Consider the following 12,862-nt stretch of genomic DNA (forward strand, 5'->3'; position numbering starts at 1 on the left):
CTAAGTGCATCATATATGTATTATATTATGAATGTATTGTTTGTTCGTTCACTTTACATTATTGTTTATAGTTATGTATTAATTTATTAACATTATGTTTGTTAATTAATTGTTTCTAATGTATCCTGAGTAACTATGTGATTTGTTGTATTGTTTCTTTAATAGCCAGCATAGTTATCTGTTGTAAATCATTTCTATTGTATGTTTGTATTATTTATTATTAACAATGTTGTTGTGAATTGTTGCAATTGTAGTATTGTGTATATATATGTGTGTATGTTATGGCTATTGTTCTTCACTTTTTCTTTTGCAAAGAATGATGTATTGTAACACAATCTGTATATAAGTGATATATCAGATTATGTTTACTATAATTGTCTCCTAGTGTTCTTTAGTTAATCTAGTACTATGTACAATTGTAGTATTTGTTCAACGTTTTATTTGTTAATTGGTTTGCTAGGTAAAACGTTTTATATATTGGTTTTATTTATTTTATTTGAATCATCATATAGATATACCTATTAGTATCTATCTGATGTATTTCATAGTATTATAATACTGTTCATGCTTGTATTAATTGTGTAGTGAGGGCAAATTAATCATTTGTACAAGAATCAATTTAATAGTTTTATTTGATTATATGTATGTGCTCCATACTTGTTTGTATAGTTATTATCTTTGTATTGTCTGATTGCAGTTGCGAATTATATTGCAATTATATTCATATTATTGTATGGATATATTATTTATTGTTTTATGTATGTTCTGAAGTATTATTTTTGTTATTCATTACTTTTATCTATGAACTATAGTCTGAATTGATGAATTATTTTATTATATAATGTGATAATTGTCTGTATTTTATTTATTTTTGTATTAAACATTGTTAAGTTAATCAGATTATTATATTAATATTATTTGCCAAGTATGAGCATTTGTTTTGTAGTGGAATTATTATTTATTTAATGTTGAAGTTCAATTGTGCATTGTGTTGACTTCTGTTATTTGTACCAATTGACATTATTTTGTGTTGCATCAAATGATTTACCTTTGTGATCTGTTATATCTGTCTGTAACTTCTATCACTTATTGTTTTTTAGGATCAGTAATAAGATTGATGTTTCCACATTATGAATATTCATTTGTTCATCTGCAGTTTTGTGTTGTGAACGTTTGCACATTTGCTACAAAGAATGCTTTGAGAATATGTACCATTTCTAGGCTTTATTATTATTAATTTATTAATTATCTGTTTGAATAACTTTTATAAGCATTGAAAATGTTATGTAATGTATAACTTTTATATTCTTTAATAAGGTATTTTGCATTCAATAGATTCGTCAGATTCATTGTGGATTTCACTTAGTGACATAGTCAATATGTCCACATTAAGAATTCAATGTTCATCATTAGTGTGTATATTATTCAATTACTCTCCTTCAATTTGAGAAGGTTATTCTTTGAGTAATTGACAAGTAGTGTAAGTACATAAGTACATTGTTGATTTCCTTTCATGTATTTGTAATCTAACAAGTAGTGTTAGTACTTTGTTATTTTACTTTTGTACGTTCGTCAGTATGTGTTATAATATAACAGTATGTTTTAAGTTAACTCATAATGTTTGACATACATCATTTTGTTTAAACATTACACTGTAACATTGTACTGTTTGTTTTATAAATTTTAATGTAATGTTTGTAATATGTCTGTAATATTTTAGATGTGCTAAGAAATCTCTCTGTGTGTTTACAGTTACAACATCAGTTGTGCATCTATTCATATCTCTGATAAGATGTAATAGATATGCTTGTGTCTGCTTTTCTTTATATATTATACTGTCTAAGATAATGTGTTAAACGTTTTATTAATTTATTTAATCTTATTATATTATAATTGTTTTTGTTTGTAATCATTATAATAAGTGTGTCTGTTGTAGTTTTTCTGTTGTTTGTTGTACTAGCCATGTTGGCATAGTACTTCACTTGTATATAAGCTTTGTAGCTTCAATATAAGTTTATTTATACTTTGTTAAAGTATATTTACGTTCTGTACAATTAAATATGTTCTGTTACATTGTTGTAGTAATGGTAGAGGTATTATTCTACTGTTTGCTGTTATTATATATTGTTATTATATGTTTACACTATCATAGGTGTAAAGTATCATTATTTGTTTAAAGACTATAATTGTGTACTTGTTCCTGTACTATAGTTACTGTAATGTACTTTGTAACTTTATTATTATTATTATTATTATTAATTCGTCTGTAGATAGTTGTACGCTTTCATAAGCTGTATTAGTGTATAGATATCAGATGTCTTAGATATCAGATGGATATCTGCTAACTTGTTTTATCTCATATCCAACATGTCCAACATATCTGAGACATGTCTTACATTAATTGTTTGGCTGTGATATTGCTATATGTGTTATTATTTTATTTATACTATAATATATGTACATTTGTTGACAGTGTCAATCATTTGTGCTATTATAATATTAATAGCAGATGAGTAGCGTTTGCTTTCTCAATCCTTCTAACATTCGTCTGTAGTATGATCAGTTATTTATAATAACATGATCTCTGTAATATTATAGAATATTTTAGTGATTAAATGTCACAGTAAGTGATACTCATTGTAGTTTCAGCATTGCCTGCATAGCTTATGTTATTACTGGGCCAATGATCATAATCACTAAGATGACAATCATATAATGTCTGGGTTGTATGTAGTATGGTAGATTGTGTGTTTGCAGCGTATCGATTTGCGTTTGGGATACTCAGACAGGTGAGTCGAGTTCTGCATTGTATTATGCTGCGTGCGTGCATGCGATCCGTAGAGCTGCATAGAGCATAGACATAGTAGAGTGTAGATAAAGCATAGGCAGGGAGCACAAGGCTCATAACCTGTTGAGAGGGGTTATGTGAGAGGCTTAGAGGGATCACACAAAGAGGGGGGATAGTGGACTCGGCTTGCTCTCCTTAGCGTCATTGTCCGTTGATTCAGTAGGTATATATAATATGTAGCTATGTCTCGGGTGCGTCCGTTGCTTATATGCGTCATTCCATATATGTTAACAAGAGCGCTATCTTGGTACTGCTATTGGTATCTGCCCTGTTATCTACTTGGCTCCGAGATTACTGTCTTCTTGTTTGGCGGACTGTACTTGAACTCCGCCAGAGGTCTCTGCACGCCCTTATTGACGAGTCAAAGTCTTCCTGGACTCGTGACAACGTGTCCCTCATGATCCTCATCAACATCCACTCTTGAGCTTGTGTCCGTCGCGCAAATACTGTTTCCACCGTTCTCTTCCGTACCAAACTCTAATCCCTTGTTTCCTTGTCCCAGTTCTGCTGCTGTTACTGGATACCTATGTCTTGCTCAACGTCGTCCAGTGTCCGTCTCATAGAAGGATCCTTGATCTTCGTCTTCTTGTCTAGGAAACTGTACTTGAACTTGCTGGAGGTCCCCGGAGTCGACGTCTTCCTGGACTCGTCACTGTGTGTTCCTCATTGACATCCATTCGTCCCCATGCATTTTCATTGACGAGTCGAAGTCTTCCTGGACCCCTCATTGCGTGTTCCTTATCAGCGGCAATGCTTTCTCTCGCGTCTGCTATACTGTTACCACTATTTTCTTCCGTACCGAGTCCCAGTCCGACGTGCCCTATCCCTGTTACTGTTGCTCTGACAGGATACCTAGGCCTACGTCGTCCTGACTGCCGTGTTGTCTCATTCCTCGTCTTTCCTGAGACGACCGATTTGACTCATTGTATGCTCGTCGTTGATGTTCATTTTCTCTCCAACGACGTCAAGATGTCTAACCACGTCTCTGTCTCGACAGCCGATCTGCTTTGTCGTATACTCATCGGTGATGTTGAAGAGCGTATACTCTATCGGAGATCCCTAGCTACCTGCCTCTGATTCATGCCATCTCCAGTATAACCTTGCGACTTCATATTCCTTGCTTGCTAAGCATAGAGAACGTATGCTTGGAGAATATGGAATGCAGAGTCGAGCCTCCCAGTCCCAGTCCCAGTCCAGGACCTAGTCAGGGTATAGAGTCCCTACTGGTGTCACCTCCAGTCCAGAACCTAGTCAGAGTATAGAGCCCCTGCTAGTATCACTCCCAGTCCCAGTAACCCAGGTTTCTTTTCTTATTTTCTTTCTTTCTATTGTCTCTCTTTTTTTCTTTAGTTCTCCTTCTTTTCTTCCCTACCCCCTTTTATCTCTTCAGAATAGGGAAGAGTGTAACCTCTCAGGTTACACACATGACTTCAAATACATATAAAAAGGTTATAGGTAGCTACTTTGAGTCTTATCTTCATACTTTGCTTCTGTACTTAGGTCACTAGTCTCAATCCCATATTATTGCCTGTTCTGTTTCCTGAGTGAGGCTCCAGCCTTACAGTATACTTTCTTATAAAATCAAAGTTGTAATTGAAAGTAGTTGGATTCAAACAATTGAAATTCCAAACTCTTATCCATTATTAATTGCTGTATCTTTATTTCTATATAATCTATTAAAGCATCATTTCTCTAAACTAGTGTCTTTACTCAGACAGAAATGTGTTTCTACTATTGCTTTCTAGTATTTGCTAGGCTGACGGCCCGCCATGTTTTCGAGCTTGTTCTGCATCCCATGCTGCTTTCATCCTTTTGTTTGACCAGTTACGATACTCTATTGAATTAAATGCTGAATGAAATCCATTCAAAACTGCCTGGTGAGCTACTGCCAAATCAACGTTTCCATTCCGATCGGCTTTGATTTCAACTTTTTTGAGCGTCCTCTTAGATCGTTGAAGTGCTTGGTTGACTCTGGTTGCAGCACCACTAGACCCTTCTGGTCTCCTCAATCCTGAGTAGCGATAGTCATTGTATGGACGTGAGTTAGTATGCAATCCACTCACTAACAATGTATTTATTCGGATCATTGCTATCTTGCTTGACGTCCATTGACCATCCATCATTCTCTGCAGCTATAATACAGATCACCTATATGTTAATCCTCAAAGCAGAGCCAGGGTTTTAATAACATACTTTGTCGAACAGCACTATCTGTCAAAGCTTGTTCAATAGTAGTCTTAGCAGACATCTTCAGTACTGTAAGTTCTTGTGATTCTGGTCCTTTGAACCTAGAGATTCGACAGGAAAGGTATCCATTTTATATTGTTTTGATGACTTAACTGAAACACAAGGCTTTGTTAGAATGTTGACCATCTGAGTAATTTGACATTATAGTCTTAGATTGAATCTTAACACCTTCTTTGCATTTAATGGTTGTACTCTAGTTGTTAGACTGATTTGAGACAAGCTTCATTAATACAAAGTTGTATGACTATATACTGTATACTATAAAGCCCCTAGTACATTCTGTAATCTTAGGAGAATCAGTCCTTCTGAAAAAAATAAGGTTAATCTCAAGATTGAGTTCAAGCATCTTAGATAGTTTTATTTTAAAATATTAGCATATTAACCAAGTTAACTGCCAGGCTAACTACTAGTATCTTCTTGAAACACAAAGTAACACAAGTGAATCTTTCTCTGCCCTTTGTATCTACTAAATTTAGAATAGATAGAAACTTTATCTGAAACAGCTAACTCACTTCAACAAATATGTAGCAGTTCTTTCTCTTAAACTACATTCTATTCTTTTAACCTAATAATTTGTGTAATCAAGTTGTTGTTGAAGTAAAGATGAGCAATTATTCAAACACATACTTCTGAATTAGAAGACTATTATTATTAAATCTTTATATATCCTAAATTTGACAGACATAAAGAGTAGAGAACTTACATTTCCAGAAGATAACTGTAGTGATTCTAAAGTTTTATTCAGTTAGAGTACTAATAGTTGAAAATAAAACCAACTGAGAAGCTGAAACTTAATCTCAGATTTAACTTTATATAAGTTTATAAATTACTAGAATGTACTACAGACTTTATAGTGTACATTATACAGTTATATAGTATTGTATTAATACAGTTTGTCTAAAACCAGTCTGATTACTATATTATGATTATTAAATAGTAGTACAACAAAGAATCCATTTTACTCATTTAGTCCTTACTTTCTTTAACAAGATGAAATAAGAGAATAGTGCTTAATAAAATCAGAGAGGATTTATTTAACTGTAAGTGTAACTGTAGAAGGCTCAAAATGTCTAATAAATACTGTAAGCAGATACAGATTTTAGTTATTAGATTAGTCTGTTAATGCTACTAATAAAGTTAAATTACTTAAACAAAGTTAAAAAGTGTAAAGGATTAGAAGCTGAGCTTAGTAAAGGATTGGAATTCTGTTTCTATATTGTAAAATAGTACAATATAATAGTATAGTAAACACACACTAATGTTTGAACCTAACAATTTTTGTAATAGTAAGATTGAACTATATTAATTGTTTTAAATACATTTCCTATATACTCTAAATTTAGCAGATATAAAGAGTAGAGAAAGACTTACTTGTATTATTTTATATTTTAAAAAAACACTTATAGTAAGTTTAATAACTAATTTAATTAATATACTAATATTTGAAAATAAAACTAGCTAAAGTGCTAAAAATCTATCTTAGATCTTATCTTACTTTGTACAGAAGGCCTAATTTCTTTTGAGTTTACAGTATATATTAGAGACCTTATAGTACAGTATTTGACAAAAGTATTACACATTAGTATTTCACAAACTTCTTTCTTTATTAAAATTATTATTATATTAGCTTATATTAAATAAATACTGTATTATTAAAGTAGACCTTGTGTATATAATGTTAGTATAATAATTAGACTTAATACTTACTTATAATAATTAATATACTTTAATTTAAGAAAAAGTGTCTGTATATTTCTTTTAATTACTTTTAATAATTTTATTATATTACACATTTATATTAAAAAAACTTGTTATATTAATATAGTGATTTAGTATTTAGTATACCCTCCTTGAGCCTTTAGTAATGTATTAACTTGTCTAGGTATACTAGTATACAAACTTGTAATATACTCATTATTTATTTAGTACTATTTCTTCTATAAAATCCTCTACAATTCATTAATGCTCCTTGGAAGTGGATTTTGAGCTTGTACTTTATTGTTGAGATAGTGCTAGACATGTTTATTAATGTTTATGTCTAGGCTTAAAGGGGCCCAATTAAGAAGTTTGATTTGTTTTTCTTATAACTATTTTAATATTACTTAAGATTTATACTTTAGATCTCTATCCTACTGAAAGAGAAACTTGGCACATAGAATGTTGTAGTCAGAAATTGTCAAGGATTTGGATGTATTGGCTAGAGTCCATATTCTTTTCAATACAATAAAGACAGTCAACACTATATATAGTAATGTATCCTCAAACTATAAAATGTCTACCACTATACTTAATGACCTTCTTTATGTTCTTTACATAGAGTGACTCCCTCTTCCTCCTGTACACAATATTCCTTCCATCCTACTTAAATAGATCGATTTTTGTCTTGTCTGAGAAAATAACCTTTTCCTACTTTTTAAGAGTCTAAAACCAATGTTTACTAGCTTAATATCTCTTACAAGTGATATGCTTCTTAAACAAGTATAGTTTAATGAGAGGGACACAGGCCACTAGTCTATATCCTTTATAAGCATAATGAATGGTTTGTACAGAATCAGACAGGAAGTACTTGTGTTTAAGGTTGCTAGAATCCTTTACTTTGTCTAAAACAAGTATATAAGTAGTATAGTATACTTTATGAATGTCAAATTTGTGTAGATGGTATGGTTTGGATTTGACATAGTATTAGTTAGGGTTTTTGAGCAGCTTGTAGTAGTTCTAGGAGACTGTCAATACATTACAACTGAGTTTTTGTACAATTTTAATATTACTCAACCTTTGACTCTTCTAGTCTAAGATATATTACTTTTTTGTTAGTGTAAGATATAGAGCCATTTCAGCAGATCCAGAGTAGTCTGAATTGAGCAAAAGACAGAGTATTATTAATAGTAATAGAGTACTAGTATAGTATAATGTTTTGCAGTATAATATGACCAAAAAAATGTATATAACTATTTACACAATCTTGCAAGTTTTCTCCTATTTTAGAATATATATAGTTATTTTTTTAACTTATTTTTTTGCTATATTATACAGTAAATAATAGTACTTATATCTTATAATTATAGTTCTTAGTTGTCTGTATATAATCTTTTTTAATTAATAGATTAGGTCTGTATAATACTTTTGTCAAATACTGTATATAGTATATAATTATACAGTTTTACACTAATACAGTTTGTCTTAAACAAGTCTAACTACTGTAGTACAATTATAAAATACTAATAATGAATTAAGATTCCTTCTCAGACCATAATTACACATTATCTTACCAAATCTTTAAAAAGATATAAAAGGAATTATTTCTCTACTAAATCTCTAGTATTAGAGGACCAAGATTATAAGAAATTACTGTATTAAAGCTTCCTACTAAAACTTCTACAGTAGTGTGAAGGGATTACTAGCTAACTAACTATTAGTCTAGTAAATATTAGTTTAGAGTTAAACTCAGTAAAACTTAACAGTATTAGCTTTTGCCTCTAACTCTTACCTTTGCCTCTAGTATAAGGTCTGTAACAATACTACTAGTTAATGTGTTATACAAGCATTTGGATCTATATAAATAAAGCAAAGATATAGTTGTAACAAGTATGTAGTACCTAAACTCACACACAATTTTACTTCTTAGCTAATGAAACATAACCCTTTTAATGTGTAGTTGTACATAGTAGTATTGTAACTCTGGGTCTAAACAAATAAAGTATTTAGCTTTATAGTGTGTGTATAAAAATAAATGTCAGTACTAGTAAGTAGAAGCAAAGTAGTATTGTGTACATAATTATACTTGTACTAAAGTGAGAAAAGAAGTCTATTATTAGTATCAACCTGTAGCAAAATTGTTTCAGACTTATGTAAGCCTGCCTAACAGCTTACAATAGTTTCTACACAGTTCTATAGTACAGAACTGTGTGTCCTGTATACAGATTCTTATAGTAACTTACTGAGCTACACACTTTTTCCTCATACTTGTATCAAGTCCTCCTTTTGTCATAACCACCTTCCCTACATTCCTAAATACATACTATCCTCTTTGTCTTCCCCTTTAAGTATGTATCATGTCCCCCCTTTTTTTTGTTCCCCCTTTTTATTTTCCCCTTTAGGTATAGATCATTTCCTTAGTATATATAGTTAGTATCCTTTGCCTTTGTTGTATCAGTTTGTATTTCTGACTATAACAAAGGTGAGTTCTTTGTTAGTACATGTATAAATTTGTATTTCTGACTGTAACAAAGATACCTTTGTCCTATTAGCCTTTGTGTGTTACTACAAACTTGGAACTTGTTTGTAACAGTGTTCAGTACTTCCCTAGTGCTGTTCTACTTTTTTTTAACATTAACAAAGTAGTCTTTATTGTATTACATGTTAGTAAGGTTCCCCCAGCCTTTCTGAACGTCTCCTACTGTTAGCAAGGTTCTCTAACCTTCCTAAACACTCCCTACTGTTAGTAAGGCTCTCTAGCCTTCCTGAATACACTACTACAGTCTTAAAGTGAGTTTAGCCCTCTTTCTAATTGTATATAACTAAGTCTTGTTTCCTCTAGTACTAGGTATCCTTAGAAGCTACTACAGTTGCTCCTCTGTTAACTAGAGAATCTGTATTTACTTCCTCAACACTGCTACCATCTACAGCCACTCTAAGCTCAGACTTAGAGAGTAGCTCAGAGTTATTAGAAGTAGATAGTAATGTAAGTAAGCCTACTCTAAGACACTAGAAAGTTACACATCAGGAAAAAGTCTAAATTCTTGTACTACCTTATAATAGTATAAAATAAGTGAAAAAAGTAAAAAAGTAAAAACACTTGGAACAGATCTCGGTTTCTGAGAAAGTACTACAATTCATTATAAAGTCTGAAAGGTTTGTGTAATTTGTAAACATAAATAAGAGTTATTCTCCTTAGCAATATATAAAATGCATTACAATGGATCTCTAAAATTACAAGGTTAAATCACTCTTGTTAATTATGGCAAATATTATAATTGTTTATAAAGCTCTTAGATCATTTTAATATCTTAATAATAGTTATTTTTCCTTATATCTGTTTGTTGTTGAAATAACAGTTTATAATTATATTGAAACATTATATAAATACATTATAATCTACAACAATTAGGGGTGAGACAGGTTGTGAGATTGATTGGCTAAAGTGTGGGCGTGAGCATTGTCAGCGTGAGTAGGTAACTGGATTGAGGAGATGGATGCACTGCGATGGCGTGTAGCGAGTGTGAGTGGTGCACTGGGGTTGAGATCCGGAGCGTTGAACGAGCTGATTCGGACTGCAGACGAAATCGTGTCTGTGTGCGTGCGCTCTATTGTCCATAAACGGCGCCCAATAGGAGGTACCGTGAACTGAGTCGTGGATTGTAAGAGCGTATCTCTGGGACGTTCTGGAACGAAGGGAGATGGCAAAGTGGAAGGCGTTGACGGACTCAACTTGGACAGGTGTGAGCAGTGGCCGCTGCTTCCGTTATTCGAAATGGTGTCATGAACAGCACTGGGGATTGTAAATGCACGCAGTGTGAGTTCATCGAGGGTGTTGTCAAGCATGGAATGGTGGGTGGGGAAGGAGAGTGCGCGCGGGGGTCGGAGAGAGGATTGTCCCTTGGGAGTGGTCGTACATGGACATTGTCGCGAGCGTGTGCTCGTCGATTGCTGCTTGCGCTGCAGAGCGGGAAGAATGCATGGAATTATTGAAGAAGTCATTCAGCGTTGGTCAACAATGCGGATGCGTGAATGCGAATGCAAAAAGGAAGGCGAGCGTAAAACAAGAAGGACAACGGAGGAGAGGCAACGCAAACGGCGGAGCAAGGAGTGGGAGGGATGGGAGGGATGAAAGACAAAAAGTTGGGAGGAGATGGATGAGCAACTATTGTGCAGGTTATTATGAAGTGGACCGGCTGCTTACGCTTTATGTTGAAGGACGGTGTAGTCAGCTCGGTGGCATCATCGCGCGATCTGAGGCTCGGCGCAGGCATCACAACAGCAGATTGGAGAGACGAGTGCAGTGATGTTTATTGCCTATGTTGTAGCAAGCGCAGAGTGCCTGCTGATAGGACGCTTGTGAGCAGAGGACTTGATTAGAGAGAACAGAAGCGACGACATAGCGTTGGGGGCAGAGAGTTGGGGAGATGGTGAAGGTAGGGGGTAAAGGAGTGACGAAGAGAAATGCGTCATTATATGCTCTCGATCTTCAGCAGTTGATTACATAAGCAACTATAATATGAGTCGTCAACTGATAGAACATTTCAATTATTGTATTTAGGTATAAAATAAAATAATTAATCTACTTTGTAATATAGTAAAAAGTAATATGACATGTATATAACTTTCTAAACACACTGATGTAATTATTACAAGTCAATGAAATAACTTTTACAAATATTGTAAGCTATTTGTATAGATAGTCTAAGTATAACACACATATTATATACTTATAGTATACTTTTATTAAGATAATAATGATACAACAAGTGCTCTTACACTATTATATACATTAATATACTTTTTGCATAAATTATAAGGCAACAATTATTATTCTTATATTATTATATTGTAAATATCACCCTTTCTTTGAAATTATAATAAAAATGTAATGTAAGCATAATACTTTAGACTATTATACAAAGTTAGTATAATACTTGTAATAGATTTCATTCATCCATAACACTTACTTAGCCTTTATATACATTAACATGTTTTATACAAACTTTACAATTGATTTGCAAGTCTTGTAATTACTTTACAATATACATACAATACTTATGTTACTTTACAAAGTCTACAATATATTATAAGAAATGCGACTTTTTCCTGATACAATATTCTGAACTATATCTACTAAAGCCTAGTTGATCTGGAAGAATACTATAAAGCCTCTAATGTTGACTCTAGACAATCTGATACTGTATACCCTCTAGTTATGAATCTCTGTATTCTGTAAGTATGTGTCTACTAAATCCATTCTTACAACCTGTATAGTTACAGTTGTAATAGAATGCCTACAGGACAGTAGGCTACATTAGTAGTACAAGTATGACTAGCTTAGGCTTGAGGAGCTTATACTAGACACATTCTACTAGGAGCTCTAGTACAAAATACTCTCTACAGACTAGGTAGAGTAAACTTAGAACAAGCTGCTTGTAACATAGTAAGACAGTTACAACTTCTGAGAAAAGTAGCTACAGGTTACTAGAATAAATTTCAGTCTTCTAGAAGATTGGTGCCTTAATTATAACAGGCTTTACAAGCTTCTCAAAACTAATCTACACTCTAATCTTTAGTTTAAGCTTTGTCTTACACTTGCAAAACTGGTTCTAACATATACTAAACAGATTTTAATGTATACAGAAAGGGTGCACATAGTAGTACTAGTAAATAGCTAAATTCCTAATCCTGTAGACCACCTCCTAATACTAGAACCAATCCTAGGAAGGGAAGTAATAGATTGTACAAGACTCTACAGATAGTTAGAGTATGTATACAAGCTAGCAGAACAGTTAGAAGCAGATTGTACAAAGGTCTACAATAGTGTAGAGACTATCTTAACTGTAGAATAGGCCTAGAAGAAGGACCAGGAGAAGCTGTGTATTAAAAAGTTTACCCTAACAACAGTTAGTCTAAAGGTTACCTTAGGAAGTACTACAAAGTATATTACCTTATTTTATACAGAGTACTAACTCCTGATAAAGAACCAGGAATGTTTCCAGTACTACAAACTGTTTGTAAACTATAAGAGTGACAATTGTCTGACAGGTCTGCTAAAACCTGAAGATA

General features: G+C 32.8%; 3 protein-coding genes across 3 annotated transcripts; 1 reads left to right on the forward strand and 2 right to left on the reverse strand.

Moving 5' to 3' along the window:
- Nucleotides 1–3,374: 3,374 nt before the first annotated feature.
- Nucleotides 3,375–3,925, forward strand: FOMMEDRAFT_160615 (uncharacterized protein; the record flags this gene model as incomplete). Its single annotated transcript, XM_007270271.1, has 2 exons — nt 3,375–3,502; nt 3,559–3,925. 2 exons carry the CDS (start codon nt 3,375–3,377, stop codon nt 3,923–3,925), a joined length of 495 nt encoding a protein of 164 aa, XP_007270333.1.
- Nucleotides 3,926–4,599: 674 nt separating this feature from the next.
- Nucleotides 4,600–5,096, reverse strand: FOMMEDRAFT_31209 (uncharacterized protein; the record flags this gene model as incomplete). Its single annotated transcript, XM_007270134.1, has 3 exons — nt 4,600–4,859; nt 4,912–4,980; nt 5,042–5,096. The coding sequence occupies 3 exons, from the start codon at nt 5,094–5,096 to the stop codon at nt 4,600–4,602; spliced, it is 384 nt and encodes a 127-aa protein (XP_007270196.1).
- Nucleotides 5,097–10,198: 5,102 nt separating this feature from the next.
- Nucleotides 10,199–10,792, reverse strand: FOMMEDRAFT_160617 (uncharacterized protein; the record flags this gene model as incomplete). The annotated part of the gene is made up of 1 exon (XM_007270272.1): nt 10,199–10,792. One exon carries the CDS (start codon nt 10,790–10,792, stop codon nt 10,199–10,201), a length of 594 nt encoding a protein of 197 aa, XP_007270334.1.
- Between the last annotated feature and the right edge of the window lie 2,070 nt (nt 10,793–12,862).

Source organism: Fomitiporia mediterranea (assembly GCF_000271605.1).
Source record: "Fomitiporia mediterranea MF3/22 unplaced genomic scaffold FOMMEscaffold_12, whole genome shotgun sequence".
Lineage (NCBI taxonomy): Eukaryota > Fungi > Basidiomycota > Agaricomycetes > Hymenochaetales > Hymenochaetaceae > Fomitiporia > Fomitiporia mediterranea.